General features: G+C 32.8%; 1 protein-coding gene and 1 pseudogene across 3 annotated transcripts; both read left to right on the top strand.

Annotated features, from left to right (window-relative positions):
- The first annotated feature begins 3353 nt into the window (after nucleotides 1–3353).
- Nucleotides 3354–9644, top strand: LOC132035232 (cysteine-rich receptor-like protein kinase 2; annotated as a pseudogene).
- A 6150-nt stretch (nucleotides 9645–15794) lies between these two features.
- Nucleotides 15795–20241, top strand: LOC132032926 (cysteine-rich receptor-like protein kinase 2). Of its 3 annotated transcripts, none has more exons than XM_059422735.1 (8): nucleotides 15795–15904; nucleotides 16983–17749; nucleotides 17862–17975; nucleotides 18363–18502; nucleotides 18622–18832; nucleotides 18929–19163; nucleotides 19267–19417; nucleotides 19502–20241. In XM_059422735.1, exons 2-8 carry the CDS (start codon nucleotides 16996–16998, stop codon nucleotides 19835–19837), a joined length of 1941 nt encoding a protein of 646 aa, XP_059278718.1. In that variant the 5' UTR covers nucleotides 15795–15904; nucleotides 16983–16995; the 3' UTR covers nucleotides 19838–20241. The 3 variants fall into 3 exon arrangements, with proteins under 3 accessions (XP_059278718.1, XP_059278719.1, XP_059278717.1); XM_059422736.1 differs by lacking the exon at nucleotides 15795–15904 and adding an exon at nucleotides 16031–16114; XM_059422734.1 differs by lacking the exon at nucleotides 15795–15904 and having other exon boundaries at nucleotides 16964–17749.
- The last annotated feature ends 2388 nt before the right edge of the window (nucleotides 20242–22629 follow it).

The raw sequence follows: 22629 nt of genomic DNA, 5'->3' as shown, positions 1-22629 counted from the left end.
GCAGAATGTGAAAAGTTATTACAAATAATTAAGGGAAAGGGACACTATGTGTCCAATGGCCCAAAGTAATGCCACATTTGGCCAATATTTGGGCCTAATACCCTCAGGAGTCCGCTCGGCCCAAAATAATCCCAAAAAATGGCCGGTCGGCCCAAAATAATGCCAAGGCTGGCCGGCCCAACAGCCCAGGCTGCTACAGCATATATACATATGTTGGATTATATATACACTTTATATACAAGAATTATACATTTTATATACATATGCTGGAATTAATCATACATTTATTTTACATAAATTATACGTTAATTATACATTTATTATACACATATTATGCATAATTATGATATTTTTTTTACATATACATACATATTATATAACAATACATTATACATTTTTTATACGTATGGTACATATTATATATATATACAATATATAATGATATGATATTTTTTTACATATTACATATTATATACCACAATATACGGTTCTAAATACATTTTTTATGATGGTACATTTTCTATACAATATACACATGCTATTATATATATACTTTCTATACAAAAAATGATACATATTATATACAAAAATGACAAGAGGATACATATTATATATACAAAAATGATACATACCTTAGTTTATATTTTATATAGTTTCTATACATTACAGATAGGTACTGATACATATTTTATACATAAATGACACATATTATACATAAAAATCGCCTCTCAAACATTTTTGTATTTGGGTTTTTATTTGGAAATTATCTTATTTAAGTTTTGGCTAATGGATGGGATTAGTTTAGTGGGTATAATTTGGGTTTGGGAAAAATTGGGTTAAAGGGTGGGATTATTTATGGCCGACCGGCCATATATGTCCTTTTCCCAATAATTAAATAGTAGTCTGATACTTATTAAAGTAGTGTATAAAATCATTCAGTGTATGTTTATCATAACATTTTGGTTAAATACAGATATTAATTCAAGATTATTAATAACAAACAGAGCTAGAATAACAGCTTAATATTGAACACGCATAGAAAGAGGCTTAACAACATAATTAAGGCAATTACTCTTTATCAAAAGTTAAAATTGTAGAATTTTGGCAAGAAATGGTTCATATATTCTTCAAAGATACTTTTCGGTTTAGCAGACAATTTCTGATCTTTCATTTTCAGTTTCTTTATTTTGTCCTTTTCGTTTTTTCCCTTACAGAAAATTTTGCAAAAATAAAAGAAATTGAGAGATGGAGAAATGTAGTGGTAATAAACGATGAATATCGGATTCCCAATAATCGCCAGATTCAACTCCTGTCACCTTCAAACTTCACGGATGATGAAGACCGCCATTTCCATCTGTGGCTCTAGCCAAGTTTCGTGAGCTGCCTACAAGTTCCATGATTGTAGTGCAATCGACTTTTCTATAACAATATTTCACTATAACTTATGTTTTTTTTTCTTTGGAAGACGATTTTTTAAATGTTGTGTTATGTTATCTATTCATATAACAACATTTTTCATTTATAGCAAAAAAGTATTTGGACAAATGATACCTTTATAGAGAGATTTGATTGTACTTATTTTTGTGCAAATCTTATATTTTGTTGCATTATAGTATTATACTATATGCAGTATAAAAGAAAACTGTAGAAAGCAAATGCTCAGATAACTTGTACTCAATGCTTGAGAAGAAAAACTGAAAAACCTTTTAGATCCCAAATGCACAAAGTAGTTCAAAATTGAGACTACCGTCAGTTTTGTTTGAACTTGCTTAATATTCACCAATAGCGCTTAACCCAATTCATCTCAGCAGTTTGACAAAATTACATGTGTAACTATCACACTTGTATATGTGACCTAGTACTACTCATGAAGGTGTATTTGGTGGAGGATTTTTCTGTCAAAACTGTTTTATCATTGAAGATAATTTTCCATATTTTGGCCTTTAACAAAACATTTCAATAATTCTGGTTAATGCATACATCACAAATGATTTTTTACTCAAAAAGAAATTTTTTCCGTCCAACCAAACACACCTTTGTCAGTTCAGCATGCTCATTCAAGAAAGAAATTGAAGATTTAATGGAATAGAATTCCAATAACACTACATGGAAGTTTAACTAAACAATTCAATAGTTAAGTTAAGCAAACATCACCAATGATTTTTTTGTCAAACAAATATTTTCCTTCATATCAAACACGCCTTTATCAGTTTAACATGCTCATTGAAGAAAGATTGAATCTTTAATGGAATAGGTTAATACTACATGGAAGGGGCATAAGGTCTTGAAAACTTTCAATAACTCAAGCAATCATCATAAATGAATTTTTAGCAACGCGTTTATATTTTCTTCATACAAAACACATCTTTATCCATTGAGATGAAGGTTATCGACTAACTCGTTTGAGTGTTAAGAGGCTTTTATACCATGAGAGAGTTGAAGATGCATGAGTGAAAAGTTGTGTGAGTGTATTATGATGGTTTCCTATTTATACAGCTGATCTTAGACCTGAATGTCTGAAATTGAATAGCAGTCCTCCAATCGGCTATGTTTGCACTTGCCCTAATTCGGCCAATTTGATTAGGGTCCTTAAAGAGAAACAATGACGAATATCAACCACGTGGCTGCTTCCAATTGGTCAAACTTGTTGGATTGACGTATACACATCACCTAAGTCCGGCCAATTTCGAGAGTCAATTTGACTGACTTTGAAGCTAACTTGGATTATATTAACTCAATTATTTCATATTAAAATTTGGATTTGAAAACTACATAAAAATTACTATACGTTACAAATTTTTTCATATCAATTTGGTGAAAAAATACATCTTAAAATATTGATCAACGTTCTTGCACTTTGAATCTGGAGTAGCAAAGAATATCACATAAATTGGGACAGAGGGAGTAAGATTTTTCATATTTAAAACCCAACAATAAAAAGGGGGGCCCACCAATATGTTAATAGAGGAAGTTTCTGTTAAAACAGGCGCGTTTCTTGAAAGTCTTCACAGCATAGCAGTCTTTCGTTTGAAAATTCACACAAACAATCCTGTCAACAAATGCTTCCACAATTATTTCCTCTTGTTGACTTCTCTCACAAAAAAAATAAATTTAAAAAAAAATAATAATAATAATAATAATAATTATTAAAAAAAAAAATTGCAATGAAGTAGTAAGTAATCCTTCATTCTTAGTCAAAAATTTAGGTTTTGATCCTAAATGGGTACAGATTACAGTGTCGTTGTCTTTGCTAGGAAATGTTTAAACTCCACTGTGGAACTCCCCGACACGAGTTCGAATTTAATCGGACCCCAATAGAAATATTGGACACCAGGTGAAATATTAAAAAGAAAAAGACTTTTCTCACAAACTTATTACTAATAAAAATCACTCTTACCATTTCCAGTTTGATTCATTCAGCAAAAAATGTATAGTACTTTCTTTTTATTCCTTCATTTTCTTCCCTTTCTTTCTGCCTCATCACTCTGTTTCTATAACTTTGACAGCAGCTGATCAGTGCTCAGAAGGACTTTGTGAGTGTTCTCTTATGTTTTCATTATGTCTTAGATTCAGCATAGGACGATTATCCAATTTGTTTTTTTTTTTTTTTTTTTTTTTTTTGTTCTGTTTTAGTTTACAAAGAACTTTGGTAAGACTATATGTAATATGAACAAAAGATAAAATGGTTGTGGTGGGCGGTCAATACTCCTTAATTCTTAATAAGAGGTCACAAATTCAAGCCTTAAAAATAAAGTTTGTTTGATAGTCGAACTCTTTATTTTCATATAGTGGATGTTGAATTCCTTGTCTTCTTCGTATGTTTACTTCTTCAAATTTTGAACCCCTTAATGAAAATTACGATTCATTCTGATTCCGCTATTGGTCATGTGACTTACTGGATTCTTTTTTATTTTTTTATTTTATTTTATAATTACTGTATTCGAAGTTTAGTGTTTGTACATATTTAATAGATATCTTAATAAATATACATGATTTGAGCCAAAATTATTGGATTCAAAGTTACACTTATTATATAATTACATGTAAACCTATTGATAAACATTAATTTGTAATCTAGTAAAAAGAAACTGGGTTGAAACTCTATTACATTAGTCAAATAATTTATTTAAGTTTAATTAATGGAGTTTCAAACATATTTTTGTATAAATTTAGCCCAAAATAGTGATCCAAAAAAATTAATGAATTTAAAAAGGTAGAAAAAACTCATTATTAAAAATGTCACGTGGACAAAAAATACCCACGTGGTAGTGAGTGCAGAGAAAATCACCTCATTGGGTAAGGTCATTTAGGGTGTGAAGGCTAACGAATCGCCAAGTATAGGGGGATAATTGGGACCAAGAATAGTTTGAGTTTGCACTAAATTAATGGTGTCAAGTTTAGGGTCGTGAGGTATATGCCATTCAACTAAGTTGGCCAAGGCCCATGGTTTTTATTAAGATTAAGATTAAAACGTCTGAATCTGAATACATTTCTGTATATTAAGATGTTGTATTAAGATCTGAATACTAAATATTTAAGACGGTTTGTTTGCACAACAGTTGAATGTATAAGACTTGTATATATTTAGACATTCATAAATCATAAACATAAAATTTAGATAAAACACTGATTAATCTAATACTATATCAAAATATTCTTAGAAAATTATATGGTGGTTGATGGTGATGATGACTCACGGTGGTAGTTATGGGTGCCGATTGTGGAGGAGGGTGGTGGTGGTGTGGGTAGTAGCTAGTAATGATAGTGGCCACCAGAGAGGTTAACAATGAACAAATTGTTGATGGTTTTTAGTCATTCAATCTTTCTTATTTTATCATCTATATCTTCAAGTGTAATCCCACAAATGAGTTTGGGAAAGGTGGGCTATACGTAGCCTTTTGTAGTCTCTTGAAGATAAAGTGGTTGTTTCCTACTTCTACTCGAATAGCATGTCAAAATCAAGTTGGTGGTGGCTTTCATAAATGTGGAAACCAATGGGGTGACCCATAACACGACATTGGTGATACATAGCTTTTTTGATGGCGGTGATTATGGATCGATGGTATAAATGGCAACAAATGATTGTAAATGATGGCTAATGGTGGATGACGGTTGATTGTGGTAATTGAGGTGACGATGGTAATGAATGGTGATTGTGGGAGGTGATAATTAATAATAGTGGACAACAAGATGACAACGATTAGCCATTAAAAGTGGATTGAATTGTGGAAATGTCATCTTTTCAGAAATTCTTGAATGGATAACATTCTAATAATATTAAAACTTTGTTGTAGGTTTTAATCATTCAGATTCTTTCAGACTCATTAAGTGGTGGTAAAATAAAAAAGAAAGCACTTAATAACTGTTATCTAAATTATTAAGATTTAAACCTTGAAACATGCACTTAATGACTGGAATTTAAATAATTAAAATTCAAATCTTCATTAAGTGCAAATAAATGAAGTGTAAGCCTTTCCTCTTTTGCTATAGCTGCCTACATTCAAACACCTCTAACCTTATGAATTGTCTTTGCTGCTTGTTTCTCTTCGTGTAAGTTACTTTTCAATTGGAAAGTTGTATTCACAATTCTCAAATTAATATCTTTCTGAGCTTTTACTTATGTGATCTTTCTACTTTTTCTCATTCTAATAGTACCTCAATTAATCCTTTTACATTGTTTTCTATGTTGTACAGCTCATCTGGCAAAATGGACAGAGCAACCCCTTCAATTTTATGTAGTTACTTTGTTATTGTGTTGATCCTACTTCTACTAGATACATCAGTGGCTGAACCAAGATCTCAGATAGTCCAGAATATATGTGGAAATGAAACCACGCTTTCCGCCACAAATTTTGTTGCTACAATGGAACATATAAGTCAACAAATGAGAACTACAGGGTATGGAGTAGCGATTTTAAGTCCCTATACTAACTATGGACTATGCCAATGCTATGGTGATCTTTCTTTACCCGGGAAAACTTATGCTACGGCGAAAGCGACAATATCACATCACGAAAAAAAAAAAAGGGGGCGAATTTATCTTTTGAAAATTTTTATGCGAGTGGAAATTACACGTTCTATGACCGGTTTAGGCCCGGAGGACGGGTGTATGCGGAAACGGGACCACAAAGGATTCATTGTTCCAACGGAATGCTAGGCGAGCCGTTCGGCAAGCAATTTCAAATGCACCGAGTAATAACGGCTTGCGCATGCTCAAGTGTCGGTTTTCATCGGGCAACGAATTTTCTCGCTAATTTGGCTACAACGGCAAGAATTCTGCGCGACACAAAATGCATCCGCCTTCATGTTGGGATGCTTACCTTTGTCGCGCGGTAGAGCTCTATATACGCTTCATGAGGTATTCGATACAAATTTTCTCAATGTTATTTCTGCCAATGGTGGCTCGTCATCAGTAGGTAACCTTTACTCTTCTTTCGTCCTGGTTTGCCTGTTATTTATTGACTGGAAAAAGAAATTCTAATGATACATGGTTGTTTTTACTTGCAAATGATCATATTGCGGGAAAAGCCGTAGTCATTGTCATTGTTGTTGTTAGTTCTTGCCTAGGTGTTGTCATTGGTATTTATGTTTGGAACAACAAACAAATCCCGGAAAGAGAGAGGAAGGTAAATCCTTGGTTCATTACTCCTATGGTCACTCAACTAATAATAATCACTTTTCTCAATCTAAGTCCAAGGAATTGCATTTAGGTAATGACTTGCATGTATGCGAAAACGGACTTTCGAGGCACATCGGGCCAAGCAGATAAAGCAATTGCTTTGGGCCACAAATTTTTGGGGGGCCCTAATTTTGGTAATAGCAAACCTATAGGTTAAAAAAAGAGTAGGTTAATTTTTGTTTTAAGAAATATTGAGTGCTTTAAAATGGAAAGTAATTCTTTTATAAAAGAATGGAAAGTAACTCTTAAACTTCCTTTCTTAGTTCGCCTACAAGTTTTAAGTTCCCCTTTTAACTTTTCTCGTCAGATATATGTGTTGCAATTGATTTTTTCTACTCCCAAAGCTGCCTTTCTTAATTTATCCAAGTTCATGTCTCGGTTAAGCTTAACCTATATAAGAGAGCGTATTTACTAAAAAAAAATAAAAAAAAAATAAAAAACTTGTTTATCGTTATTTTTACCAATTTCTTTTGCATATATTTGTTATTCATGCTTATAATTATTAGTCTTAACTACATGTACATATTTTTATTTTGTGATTTGAGCTTTCTTCATTAAGATTGAATTTGTTCTATTATTCTACCCAATTCTACTTAAAACTTTTCTCAAAAGCTTTGATAACCTCAAATAAAAAATAATTTTGCATAAATGGTCTTTTTTTACTTTCGAATGATCATATTGCAGGAAAAGTTGCAGGCTTTGTCATCATCATTGTAAGTTCCATGCTCATTTTCGAGAGGTGTTGTCATTGGTATTTATGTTTGGAAAAACAAGCAAATCATAAATCCTTCTGTGCCAAAATTAGTTATCGAAGTCATTTAGGATATCGATGATGAACATATGTTGTATCTTTATGCTAAAACTAGCTTAGTAAAAGCAGAAAATATCAAAAAAAAATTGCGCGCACACAACCAAATGAAAACAATTTTAAGAATTAACTCGAGGCATTATGGTCTATTTTTTCTTGAAACTATTTGAACTTGTCAGTTCAAATGATGCCGAGAAATTAGTGAAGATCCTTCTTGACAACGGCTTGAACTTCAAGTATTCGACACTTGACAAAGCCACAGGGTCATTTGACGAGGCCAACAAGCTTGGGCAAGGTGGATTTGGCATGGTTTATAAGGTACGCTATGGATGAATGTAGTGCAAATTGATATGTTGGAAGTTGTTAATCGTCCATCACACTAATGCAATACTAGAAGTGTTCGCGTTAAAACTAGTCTGAGGCGCGATCTATTGCGGTGTTTTGGCAGATGGGAGAGAGATTGCATCAAAAGGTCGTTCTTCAACAACAAACAAAGAGCCGCATTTTTATAACGAGGTTAACTTAATCGGTAGCATCGAGCACAAAAATTTGGTAATTATTGGGATGCAACTACTCGTGACCGAAAGCCTTCTTGTATACGAGTTCCTCCCTAACCGAGTCTTGATCGCTTCATATTTGGTAAGTAACCGCCTTTGCAACAACAACAACTATGTTTGGCTCAATCTCAAACAAGTTAAGGGTTTATATGGATCCTTACTATTCCATTTATAGCCAACTCGTAGCCATCATCACATCAACTAAAAATAAAAGTGAAAATAAGTTAAAGCCAATCCTCCCCGTAAAGGCGTCGTTTGTCGGAATATTTTCTTGTTGTTATAGAGAAATGTTGTTATAGATAACATGTAATATAACATAACATAAAAATTGGTTCCAAAGAAAGCTTGATCATTATAGTGAAATCTTGTTATAGAAGATGATTGTTACAGAGAAGTCGTGAAATGTAAATAGATTTTGATTAGTTTCGCTAAACAAGCTATAAATGAGAGACTTTTCACATAACCATTTCACATGACCACAAAAATGAATTTGTCATGCATCTTGATTCTAATCTTAAAATTGACAGATCCTGTCAAAGGTAAAGCTCTAAACTGGGAGAAAAGATTTGAGATAATTATAGGGACCACAAAAGGTTTGGTATACCTACACGAGAACACAAAGACTCGAATAATTCACAGAGACATAAAAGCAAGCAATATCCTGTTGGACTCAAGGCTCCGTGCAAAGATTGCTGATTTTGGGTTGGCTAGGTCATTCCAAGAAGACAAGAGTCATATAAGCATCACGCCATTGCCGGCACATTGTTAGTATTTCTTCGTCTCATTTTCAAATTTGTCGCATCAAAGTACACAAAAATGCAAAGACTAATATGATTTACCTTTTTAATATGCAGGGGATATATGGCTCCGGAATACTTTGCACATGGCCAATTAACAGAAAAAGCAGACGTTTACAGCTTTGGAGTTCTTCTACTAGAGATTGTTACTGGAAGACAAAATAACAAGAGCAAAAACGCCGAATATACAGTCAGCTTAGTTTCCATTGTAATATCTGATCAATCACTATTTTCTTGAACAAAAATTTTCAATCTTGAAATTTTTTTTGCTCATTGATCTTAACTATGTTGGATGAAATTAGCAGGTGTGGGAGCACTTTCAACACGGGATAATGGAGGAACTGTTTGATCCGAATCTCATGTTGCATAACTACCAGACCACCAATGTGAAAAATGAGGTCGCGAGAGTTCTACATGTTGGTCTTTTGTGCACTCAAAAGATCCCAACGTTACGGCCATCCATGTCTAAGGTATTACAGATGTTTGTCGAGAAAGAAGAAGAGTTGCCGCCACCTACTAATCCGCCATTTGTAGATGAGAAAATCATGGAACTTCATGACCCCTGGAAGAAGTACTCGCTTAAAGAAGGCAATTCTGCTTCGATTGCCAACTTATCTCACAGTTCTTTTTATCCCAGATGATGATATTCCACTGCCATGAAACCGAAGTAAAAATTATAAAACATTATTTCGCCTCGTGTTCTTGAAGTAGACTTGATCATCATGACCGGGTAGTTAGTTACAACTACTACGCTTCAGCGCAAACAAGTTGAGATCAGCTATGTGAATTATAACTATATATTCCATTTAAGCTCAACTTATGATCAAGCAGTTAGTTGCTTTGCATGACTAAAATAAGAAGGAAAAAAATACTAGAATGCACAATGTTTTTCCAAGGTTAGTAGAAATTGTAGGAAGCTAGTTCAAACACATGTTCGTAATTTTTGTAGAATCTAAAGGTACAATTTTGATGTGTGTAAATACTTGTATTCTGGTGATTCTTAAGAACTTTTGTACATTGATAATCCCACTAAGCATTTTTTTTCTTTCTAGCCTATAAATTGTTAAAACAACTCAAATTGAATTTCTCAAATAGTATTTGGACAAAAATGTTTGTAACTTAAGATAAACCTATCTCTAATTTTTTGCATATCGAAAAATTATACTATACTATTAATATCTTTTCCAAACTTCACATTCAGACAGTCCAAGAAATATATTTGCAGATGAATATCTTTACAATTATTAGTATCTTTATCCTAGGAAATACCTAGTACTTGGTTATTCCACACCTCAAAGTTTCGACTAACAAGATTTCATGAATTGGAAGTGTCCAATTCTCACTTGTATTTTGTGGAGGTTAGGTTTTATGTCCCTTCCCTTTTGTATTTGCTTTAAAATTTTAATATATAAGTTGTATTTGCTTTTTGAATTTTAATATACAAGTTAGGAGTCTAACTCAAACCCCCGCCACCTCAATGGAGATTAATTTTTTTTTTAAAAAAAGAAAATAAAAATAAAAATAAAAACTTATGGTGGGGGTAAGTACCTTTGAGTTAACTTTAGTATGAACTAGTCTTACTGTATGCGCAATATCAATGAATTCTCAAATTTTTAACAAATATTACTTCTCAATTTATGTGACGGCGTTCAGATTTCGAGAGTCGCACGAATTATTTTTTAATCGTAATTTTTTCATATGCGTTTTCAATGTTTTAAATTATTAAAAAGTATAAGTTATAGTATTTTTTACGTAGTTACCAAATATATACATATATATATATATATATATTATATATATATATATATATATATATATACATATATACATATATATATATACATATTTATTATTATGAAAAACAAAACAAAACAAAAAATCTATGTCCTACTATCAAAATTAAAGAGTTTGAATTTGTATATCACCTACTACTGACGTGTTAATTAAGCTGATAAAAGAAACTTGACTTTATCAATAAAAACTTGACTCTCTGCAACATGTAATTACAGCATGTATATTTACTTGGACCGGCAGCGTAATACATGCTTTCAAAAAATGAGCATATACTTATCCAAAGCCCTAAAGTGGAAGACTTTGAAAATATTATTCTCTAGTCTGAATTGTATTAATTAACCTTCATTATTTTCTATGAACTCTAAAGCAAGCACAGGGATATACCAGCTGAAGCTGATTGGATTAACAAAAAAATTCTTGAGAAAGCAAAATGTAGTAAGAGTGTGTTATGAATATATTGAATTATAAATGTCTATATTTAGTACTGATCCGTAGTACTTCTACGGATTTTCGAAGAAAAAAGCTTGCAATCAGACAAGTAGATGGCAAAAAACATCCATGCATGGCAGGATGCAAGAAAAGTCTTATAACAGTTTTCTGAATTGCAATCAAGCAAGTAGGTTGCAAGTATCTTGTAGGCAGCTTCCTGAAAAGGGTCATTTGCACGATTAGCCTTCAAAGGCACTGGTCTTTAATTTTTGTCCCTCAAATCAAATTAATCGAAAAAATTTTTGATGCATCAAACATTAGATGAAAAAAAACTCCCCCAAAAAAAAAAATAGGGGCGAGGCTTGGCCCTCTGGCGGGCCCTTGTAAGGGTGTGTTATGAATATATTGAATTGTAAATGTCTATATTTAGTACTGATCCGTAGTACTTCCACGAATTTTCAAAGAAAGAAGATTGCAATCAGACCAGTAGATGGCAAAAAACATCCATGCATGGCAGGATGCAAGAGAAGTCTTATTAACAGTTTTCTGAATTGCAATCAAGCAAGTAGATTGCAAGTATGTGTAGGCAAAAAGTTTGCTTCAAAAGGGTCATTTGCACGATTACCCTTCAAAGGCACTGGTCTTTAAATTTGTCCCTCATGTCTTAAAATCATGAGGTTCATGTTCGAATTAATACAACTACAATAACAAAAAAAAAAAAAAATAATCGCTCAAATTTTTGTGTATGCAAGTGTAGTTTGAATTTCAAATTTTATGTATGAAGAACATTTGAGGTATACTTTTAGTTAAGCATAACTAAAATTTTATGCATGAGAATTTTGAATGCAAATATCTCCTTGAGGCATATATTTCTTTTTTTTTTTTTTTTTTTTAATAGTTATGGGTTTGAAACCGTAACCTTTCAAAATATTAGGCTTAAAGTTTTTAATTTTGTATATGAAAATTATAAAAAATTAACATCCATATTTCATACATTTTTCATACAACTTTCATACACGAAATTTGAAGGTAATTTTTTAAGCCTTTGAGCCACACAAAAAATATGTATATATAAAAGCCTTGTAATAACTTTTTAAAAAAATATATATATTTTACGCAAAAATCAAGCAAGTAACTAATACAAACATCTTTCAAAAAAACCTTACATCAATTTCCTAAAAAGTCTTACAATTGTTTTTCTTTTATAAATAGAAAAGCTAAATCAGTACTACATTTTATACATACATTTCAAGAGAAATCTCATATATATATATAAGGCCATACAAATTTTAAACAAGGGTTGAATTTAGCAAATAACACTAAATACTCTTGAAAATGGGTGGGCTTGAATTTTTTACTCCTACTTGCCCCACGGGCAAAATTTAAGGTCAAAAGTCTTAACTTCAAGTTGAACTTCATCATTCTTCATAAAATCAAATTCACAAATAACCCTACAACATTCATAATATGAAGGCTAGACAAAAACAAAAACAAAAAAAAAAAAAATTAAAAACTGACGTTAAAACTAGAATAATATGTACTTACTTTATATGTAAAATCATGAACGGAATTTAATAGTAAAAAATTAAGCTAATCGTATACGAAAAAATTATGATGTCACTCATCATTAAAAGTTTTTTTTTTTTCCATTACTAATTGCATGGTAGCTTATTCTCTAAATTTTGTTTTTAACGTTTGTTACTATTTCTTGATATATGTGTTCCGGTTATACTCCATTCAATGATTGTTTCAAGTACTCTATTATTTATAATTTGGGTGGTATTCGTCAACAATAGATCGACTTTTAGGCCCCGTTTATTCATAGATATCAAAAAAAAAAAAAAATTACTTTTTTTTGGAACTTTAGAGTTGGAGTTGAAGTTGGAGTTTTGTTTGGCTATAGTTTTTGAAATTGTAATTTTTGGTGAAATGTAGTTGTAAAAAAGTGAAAAAAGTGAAATTTTTTTGAAAACAAGTTTTTTGAGTTTTTGGTATTCCGGAATACAACTTCAAGTTGTATTCGGAATTCTCATGGCCAAATGCTGATTATGGAAAAAAGTGAAAAAAAATTCTGGAATAAAGTGAGTAATGCTTATGGCCAAACGGGGGCCTAGTTTTGATAATTGCAAATTTCTGAGGTTATTAAAGTATTCATTGTAATGTCTTACTCCCTCCATCCCAATTTATGTAGCATCATTTGACTAAACATAAAGTTTAAGAAAGAAAGAAATACTTTTGAAATTTGTGGTCCAAAACAAGCCTTAATTATTTTTGTGGCTGTAGATCATCTCATAAAGTTAAATTATTCTAAATATAGTCACGTAATATTCTTTTTGGGACAAACTAAAAAGGAGAGTGTGCCACATAAATAGGACAAACAGTGGCGGAGCTAAAATTTTTACTATAGGAGTTCAAAAATATAAATAAGTAAATATACGAAGAAGCCAAGGGGGTTCAACATCTATTATATATACACAAAAAATAATTTAAACCCTATCTATATAGTATAATTTTTCATCGAAGGGGATTCGGGTGAACCCTTCGGCGCAACCTAGCTCTCCCCGGGGACAGAGGGGGTAAAATTTTAGATCTTTACCCCATAATAGAAATTCCTATATGCACCTTATGTCATTATATTTCTCATAATACTCCCTCATTTCAATTTACTAGATGGCATATGTCCGTACTGCGCACGGGCTCAACACTTTGGATTATAGTGTATTTATGTGTATGTAGTTGTGTTTGATTAGTGATAATATATGTATTTTATATTGCTAATAAACATACATAAGTTTGCATTGTTATATATATATATATATATATATATATATATATATATATATATATATATATATATATACACACACACTATGTTTAAAATACGATTAATATAACATTGTAGTTTGTGCTCCGTATCCAAAACTTTATTATATTAGTGTTTGCTACGAATACAAAGTTGGCAAAAATTTATTAATAATTTTTAAAAGAGAAGACTTGTTTAAAAGGAAACTATTTTTCTCTCTTTGAGATAAAACAATAGCAATATTTAAGTATCAGTTAATACTTTGAATTTTAATTCGATTAATTTAAAGGTGTAAAATATTCTATTGTTAATGTATGTAGATTGGACCTAAACAATACTTATTATTTTCTATCAAATTTTGATTTGGATAATTCTAATTCAAATTATTAAATTAATTTTACATGCTTAAAACGAAATAAAGTAGAAATTTGATTTTCTATTTAAACGAAGAACTACTATTTTTTAATTTTTGATAAATATTCTTGGTTTAGCTCATTTTACTTGTCATGTTGTCTTTTGCAAGGTTTTTTAAGGAAACGTCAATTAGAATTATAATTTGACTAATTTACCTTATTAATTATTTGATCTCCATTTAATTTTTTTTTTTTTTACGACATTAATCTCTTTTCACATTTATTAGAGTAAGAATAAAAATGAAAAAGTAATTAAATTCCATCTTATTTTAAAATATAAATATTTTAAGTATATTTATTTTAGTAAACATAACAAATAAATGACATGACAGAATAGTAAATACAACAGTTAAATATCTAGATTAGATCTCAAGCTAATATAAGAAAAGAAAGGAAATTGTATGATTTGGCTACTTAATCTTTTGAAGAAAAGCAATAATATGGGGTTCATGTTTTTTACTGTACAATAAATTCATTTGCTCCCACTATGGGTTGATACGCATGTGGCAATAAATTCATCGTTATTGACTTAATGGGGATACTTTGAAAATTACATGAATATTATTTAATTTTTTAATATGAGGTGCAGGTTTTTTTTTTTTGACATTGCTTATTTTTTTAATATGGGGTCCATTTTTTTTTATATTGCTTTATTTTTTAATATGGGTTCTACTTTTTTTTATGAGTTTGGAGATGGTGGGGTGCTCTTTTTTTTTAATGTTGCTTAGTGTTTTTAATATGGGGCTCACCTTATTTTTTTTATTTTTTTAGGTGACTGACGACGATCCAAGTTTCAACTATATTGAAACTCATGTTTCTATATAGTAGTAATGTTAATTTATTTAACTGGACACGAAATTTAAGAAAGAATAGAAAGACTTTTATATTTATGGTGTTAAATGAGTCATATATATTTTTTATGGCTATAAATTAATGTATAAAGATAAATTATTTTTAAATATTAAAATGAATCATTCTTTTCAGTATAAATTAATAAGAAAATAAATTCACCTAAATTGAAACTGAGATTGCAGTCATTCTAAGTCATCAATTTGTCATTCTAAGTCATCAATATGTCATCAATGTGTCATTCTAAGTCATCAATATGTCATTCTCATTAGTTCCCACGCAGATGACGCAACTTGACTATAGACGAGTCCTCCTCCAGAATTCTTTCTCCTTGTTGACTTCTCCCAACTAAAAAAAAAAAACAACAACAAAAGTTGGATGGACACGAGTAGTGATAAGTATTCTTTTATTTTTAATTAATCAAAAATTTTAAGTTTGAGCCTTTTTTGATATAGAGTCGTTTTTATTAAGGAACACTTTACCCACGATGTATAACTTCCCGACACGAGTTCATCGAATTTAGTCGAATCTCATACAGATACTGAACACCGGGTGAATATTAATATAATAATAATAATTTTAAAAAAAAAAAACTTGACTCACAAAAAGACCCATTAATAAAGCTACTCTTAACATTCCAGTTTGATTCAGTCAATCATTTCCTTCTTTATTATTCTTCATTTTCTCCAGTTACTCTCTGCCTCATCACTCTGATTCTACAACTTTGACAGCAGCTGATCAGTTTGAGACTCAAAATCCGGCAAATTTGGAATTTGTGAGTTCTTTTCTTCTTACTTCTTATTCTGTTTTCACTGAGATACAATAATTATGTTTTAGATTCAGCATAGAACAATTATCCAGTTTTTTTTTTTTTCTTTTATTTGTTCTATTTTAGCTTACTAGGAATTTTGATAAGAGTATATGAACAAAAGAGAATTTTCAATGGTTATGGTGGGTGCCCGTGGCAAGTACTTCTTCAACCTTAGTAATAGGTCTCATGGTTTTCACTCGGGTTCAAAAAAATAACTGCCTAAATATACACTATAATATATGTTCAGGTGTTCAAAAGTTAATATATGTACATGAACACAGAAAATTTATTCTAAATATACACTGTAATTTTTTGTCCAGGGTGTTCGGGTGAACACCCTGGCCTCTTACTGCATCCGCCCCTGGGTCTCAGGTTTGAGCTTTAGAAATAAAGTCCAAGAACAAAACAGTGTAAAATACTTAGAGGGTAAAAAATGACATGTCTAACAGCCAGTGGCGGATCGAGAATTTTCACTCAGGGTGTTCAAAAAAATAACTAGACCTAAATATACACTATAATATATGTTCAGGTGTTCAAAAGTTAATATATGTACATGAACACAGAAAATTTATTCTAAATATACACTGTAATTTTTTGTCCAGGGTGTTCGGCGGTTAAAGTGGATGGAATAGTAGAGAGAAGTCATTTTTTCAGAAATTCTTGAATGGATAACATTCTAATGCTATTCAAACTTTGCTATAGATTAATATTTTGATCATTCAGATCTTTTCAGACCATTTACTGGTGGTATAATAGAAAAATAAAACACTTAATAACTGTGATCTAAATTATTAAGATTTAAACCTAAAAACACGCTTTTAATGGCTGAAATTTGAATGAATTGTCTTTGCTGCTGTATATAACTGCCTTTATTGAAACACCTCTAACCTTATGAATTGTCTTTGCTGCTTGTTTCTCTTCTTGTAAATTTCATTTCAATTGGAAAGTTGTATTCATAATTCTCAAACCAATATCTTTCTTATTTTTCTCATTCTAACAGTACTTCAGATAGTCCTTTTACATTGTTTTCTATGTTGTACAGCACATCTGGCAAAATGGAGAGAGCAACCCCTTCAATTTTATGTAGTCACTTTGTTATTGTGTTGATCCTACTTCTATTAGATACGTCAGTGGCTGAACCAAGATCTCAGATAGTCCAGATTATATGTGGAAATGAAACAGCGGTTTCCGCCACAAATTTTGTTGCTACGATGGAACATATAAGTGAACAAACAAGAACTACAGGGTATGGAGTAGCAGTTACTGGCACTGGACCAGATACTAACTATGGACTATGCCAATGCTATGGTGATCTTTCTTTACCTGACTGCACCTTATGCTACGCTGAAGCGCGAGCTGCTCTGCCCAGGTGCTTCCCTTCTAACGGAGGGCGAATTTATCTTGATGGCTGTTTTATGCGAGTGGAGAATTACACGTTCTATGACCAGTATTTAGGTCCAGAGGACAGGCGTGTATGCGGAAACAGGACCACAAAGGGTTCATTGTTCCAACAGAATGCTAGGCGAGCCGTTCAGCAAGCAGTTGCAAACGCACCAAGTAGTAATGGCTACGCGCGTGCTCAAGTGTCAGTGCCTGGACATTTCAAGGAGACAGCTTATGTTCTCGCTGATTGCTGGAAGTCACTAAGCGCAAATTCCTGCGCAGCATGTCTGCAAAACGCATCTGCCTCAATGCTGGGATGCTTACCTTTGTCAGAAGGTAGAGCTCTGTATACCGGATGCTTCATGAGGTATTCTGATACAAATTTTCTCAATGTTATTTCTACCAGTGGAGGCTCGTCATCAGTAGGTAACCTTTACTCTTCTTTCGTCCTGGTTTGCCTGTTATTTATCGACTTAAAAAGTAATTTTGCTGATAAATGATCTTTTGTTTTAACTTTCAAATGACCATATTAATGCAGGAAAAGTTGTAGTCATTGTCATTGTTGTTGTTAGTTCTGTGGTCGTCTTGGGAGTAGGTGTTGTCATTGGCATTTGTGTCTGGAAGAACAAACAAATCCGGAACAAGAGGAAAGGTAAATCCTCAAGTTGATTTCTCATACAATCACTCAACTAATGATAATTATCTCAGAAAGTCACTTTTCTGCAACATGCAAGTCATCATGTTGCAAAAAGTGACTTTCTAAGATAATTACAGTTACTTAAGTGACCGTCCGGAAATCAACCCATAAATCCTTTTGTGCCAAAATTAGTGATAAAATTCATTAGGATATCAATAATGAGAATATAGTTAGCTCTTTATGCTAAAATTTGGTTCAGTAAGAGCAGAAAATACCAATTTTTTTAGCTGAGCATTTAGCGTGTGATCATCTGCACTCAACTCTACTGAAAACAGTTTAAAATAATTACTAGAGGCAATATGATCCAATCGTACTTTTCCTGGAAATTTTTGAACTTGTCAGGTGCAAATGATGCCAAGAAACTAGTGAAGATCCTTCATGACAACAGCTTGAACTTCAAGTATTCGACACTTGACAAAGCCACGCGGTCATTTGATGAGGCCAACAAGCTCGGGCAAGGTGGATTTGGCACGGTTTATAAGGTATGTAATGGTTGAATGTAGTGCAATTCAGATGTTTGAATTCATCGATTGTCCATAACAGCAATGCAATACTAGAAGTGTATGCTATTAGACCGAGTCTGAGGCGGGATTTGTTGCAGGGTGTTTTGGCAGATGGGAGAGAGATCGCTGTCAAAAGATTGTTCTTTAACAACAAACACAGAGCTGCAGAATTTTATAACGAGGTTAACATAATCAGTAGCGTCGAGCACAAAAATTTGATAAGGTTATTGGGATGCAGTTGCTCAGGACCGGAAAGCCTTCTTATATATGAGTTCCTTCCTAACCAGAGTCTTGATCGCTTCATATTTGGTAAGTAACCGGCGTTGCATTAAGACTATATTGTGTGTTCTGCATAACCACCAGAATGAGTGTCACGAATCTTGATTCTAATCTTAAAATCGACAGATCCTGTCAAAGGTAAAACTCTAAACTGGGAGAAAAGATTTGAGATAATTATAGGGACCGCAGAAGGTTTGGTATACCTCCACGAGAACACAAAGATACGAATAATACACAGAGACATAAAAGCAAGCAACATCTTGTTGGACTCGAGGCTCCGTGCAAAGATTGCTGATTTCGGGTTGGCCAGGTCATTCCAAGAAGACAAGAGTCACATAAGCACTGTCATAGCTGGCACATTGTCAGTGTATCCTCATCTCATTTTCTACTTTTTCACGTAAAAGTACACAAAAACGCAAAGACTAATATGGTCCAATAATGGATGATTTACCCTTTTTATGCAGAGGATATATGGCTCCAGAATACTTAGCACATGGCCAATTAACAGAAAAAGCAGACGTTTACAGCTTTGGAGTTCTTCTACTAGAGATTGTTACTGGAAGACAAAATAACAGTAGCAAAAACGCCGAATATACAGTCAGCTTAGTTTCCATTGTAATTTGCAATCAATCACTTTTCGCTTGAAGAAAAAATTTCAATCTTGAAAAACTTTTTGCTCATTGGTCTTAAAATTAACAGGCATGGGAGCACTTTCGACACGAGACTGTGGAGGAACTGTTCGATCCGAATCTCATGTTGCATAACTACCACACAATCAATGTGAAAAATGAGGTAGCGCGAGTTTTACATGTCGGACTTTTGTGCACTCAAGAGATCGCGGCGTTAAGGCCATCCATGTCTAAGGTGTTACGGATGTTTGTCAAGAAAGAAGAAGAGTTGCCGCTACCTACCAATCCACCATTTGTTGATGAGAAAACTATGGAACTTCATGACCCTTGGGAGAAGTATTCGCTTGGAGAAGGCGATTCTGCTTCAATTGCCAACTTATCTCACAGTTCTTTTTACCCCAGATGATGAAAGTGTGAAAATCATAAGCATTAATTCGCCTCGTGTTCTTGAAGCAGACTAGATCATCATGATTGGGCAGTTAGATACAACAACAACTGTGCCTCAGTCCCAAGCAAGTTGAGGTCGGCTATATGAATCACAACTATTCCATTTAAGCTCAACTTATGATGGTATAATTAGTTGCTTTTCATGACCAAAATGAGAAATCAAAAGTACTGGAAACATTATGTTTTTCCAAGGCTAGTAGAAAATATAGAATGCTAGTTCAAACACATGGTGGTGATTTTTATAAAATCTAAACCTACAATCTCATGTGTGTAAATACTTGTATTCTGGTGATCCTGAGGAACTTTTGTATGGTGATACATGAACTTATTATAATTTGACAAAGTACGAGTTTAAAAGTTTTATACGCGCCTGGGACTCGTCAATTATATATAGTAATTTTTGTTTTAACCTTATTTTTTCCAATCCATGCAATGATATCCATACTCTAACTGAAAACTTGATTACTAGATTTCTTTGGTCAAATTTTCATGATCTGTTTATTTTGAAAAATAATTTTGTCAAATTAAAAGTCTTGTCCTACATAGCACTATGTACTTAATTGTTTATCCTATGATTGAAATACCTTATTCTAGCACTCAAAGTTTCGACTACCGAGATTTCATGAATTGGAAGTGTCCAATTCTCAATTGTATTTTTCTGGAGGTTAGGTTTTATGTGCTTCCAAAACTTAAAGGTAAGTTCTACAGAGTAGTGGTTAGACCGACTATGTTGTAGGAGCGGAGAGTTGGCCAGTCAAGAACTCTCACATCCAAAAGATAAAAGTTACGGAAATAAGGATGTTGAGATGGATGTGTGGGCATATTAGAAGAGATAAGATAAAAAATGAAGATATCCGGGACAAGATGGGAGTGGCCACGGTGGAGGACAGGATGCAGGAAGTGAGACTCATGTGGAGAGGAAATGATGGATGCCCCCAGTGCAGAGGTGTGAGAGGTTTGGCTATGGATGGTTTCAGAAGAGGTAGAGGTAGGCCGCAGAAGTATTGAGGAAAGGTGATTAGATAGGACATGGCGCTTCTTCAGCTTACTAAGGGAATGACCTTAGATAGGAGATTATGGAGAACACAGATTAGGATAGATGGTTAGGAAGTAGATGAGCATTGTCTCTTAGTCTATTGTTCGCTCGCTTTGCGGTACCAATTTAGTAGTAGTATTATCTCTTGTTCTTTGATTTCTGTGACCATCGGTGTTTCTTGTACTGCGATTATTGTACTCTTTTGATGTTATTACTATTCCTGCATGCTGGATGCTTTGTCATGCTTTTCTTATTATTCTTTTCTTATTATTTGCTATGCTTTTTTTTTTTTTTTTTTTTTTGTCATGCTTTCCGAACTATTATGATTTGCTTTCTTTGAGCCGAAGGTCTACCGAAAACAAACTCTCTACCCATCAAGGTAAGAGTAAGGTCTGCGTACACTCTATCCTTCCCAGACCCTACTTATGAAACTACACTGAATACGTTGTTGTTGTAGGTTTTATGTCCCCTTCTTTTTGCATTTGTTTTTTGTACTTTAATATACAAATTAGGGGTCTAAGTCAAATGCGCCACCTCAAAGCGGCTTAACTAAAACAAAATAGCACTAAAGATTATGGTGGGTGGTTACCTCTAAGTTGTCTTTAGTAAGAATAGATTTATCTTTAAAATTATTCTCAGACGTAGCTTTTTTTTTTTTTTTTTTTGGAAGATGTGTCAAACTAAGTCATATGGTTGACCGACAATTAATGTAATGACTCTAATTTCACAATTGAAGCACTAATATATTACAATCACTAAACTAAGAATTAAAATAGGAAATAGAACTAATAAAGAACTTGCAGAATAACGAACGACTGGTAAAATGAAGAAGATAATAGAAGGGAGATAAGAAGCTTAGATTTTGAAAATGGAGATGAGAGGAGTAGACAGTTTTCTCAACAATACGCATAACCGCTTCAATAGGTCACTGCCCCCTTTTAACGTGCAAACTTCGCTTAACCTGGATCCCAAAAGAAATCCACTCTATTGTTGGGCTATAATTTCACCTCAGGCCCAAGTCCATTGTTTATTGTGTTATTACTTGTTGGGCAATTTGCCCGATTGTCCTTAATTTAGGGGTGGTCTTTAATTTTTGCCCCTCAAATTGTTGATCTTTAAGTTTTGCCCTTCACCTAAAATACCCTGAGGATTTGGGTTTTGAAAATTAAATTCGATAAAAAAAAAAAATTCGCGAGTCCATAAATGATCCCATTTTTTCATCGGGCCGGATAAAGACAAAAGATTTGACGACCGATCCGTGAAACATTCCGCCACCAAGCGAAACCAGTGGTTTCTTGGCTATTTTAAATCATTGAAATCGTTGATGATTCAATTAAAAAAAAAAGATAAGTCTTTTTTCCTAAGATGCTACTATGGTAGCAGTGGGAATTTTTCTTGTAGCTCACCGAATTTCTCTTTCCAGGGCATGCACGAATTTCGTTCGCAAAACCTTTCGAAAAATTTTTTTACTTTTGTAGAATTCTTTAAGTTAAAAAAAAAAAAAAACTATTCCTTGCAAAATTTCACATGGAAAAGCAATGCGCTCAAAAAAAACGTTACTTGTTTTTCTACCAAGCCCAAAAAAAAATTCATAACAATTACTAATGATTCCTGCATTCAAAAAAAAATATTACTTGTTTGGTCTACCAAGCCCAAAACGGGCTTCATAACAATTACTAGTGATTCCGGCTTCATGCAGTTGTAGCCACCAATCA

Source organism: Lycium ferocissimum, chromosome 10, assembly GCF_029784015.1.
Source record: "Lycium ferocissimum isolate CSIRO_LF1 chromosome 10, AGI_CSIRO_Lferr_CH_V1, whole genome shotgun sequence".
Taxonomy (NCBI): Eukaryota; Viridiplantae; Streptophyta; class Magnoliopsida; order Solanales; family Solanaceae; genus Lycium; species Lycium ferocissimum.
Note: the sequence above shows the minus strand (reverse complement) of the source record. Positions and strands in the feature narration are given on the sequence as shown.

What these genes read in the sequence shown, in the direction of transcription:
- LOC132032926 (XM_059422734.1), top strand. Translation starts at nt 16,972, where the DNA reads ATGTTGTACAGCACATCTGGCAAAATGGAGAGAGCAACCCCTTCAATT. An exon ending in TGGAGGCTCGTCATCAGTAG is followed by an intron (nt 17,750 to 17,861) that starts GTAACCTTTACT and finishes ATATTAATGCAG; the next exon opens with GAAAAGTTGTAGTCATTGTC. An exon ending in GATTTGGCACGGTTTATAAG is followed by an intron (nt 18,503 to 18,621) that starts GTATGTAATGGT and finishes GATTTGTTGCAG; the next exon opens with GGTGTTTTGGCAGATGGGAG.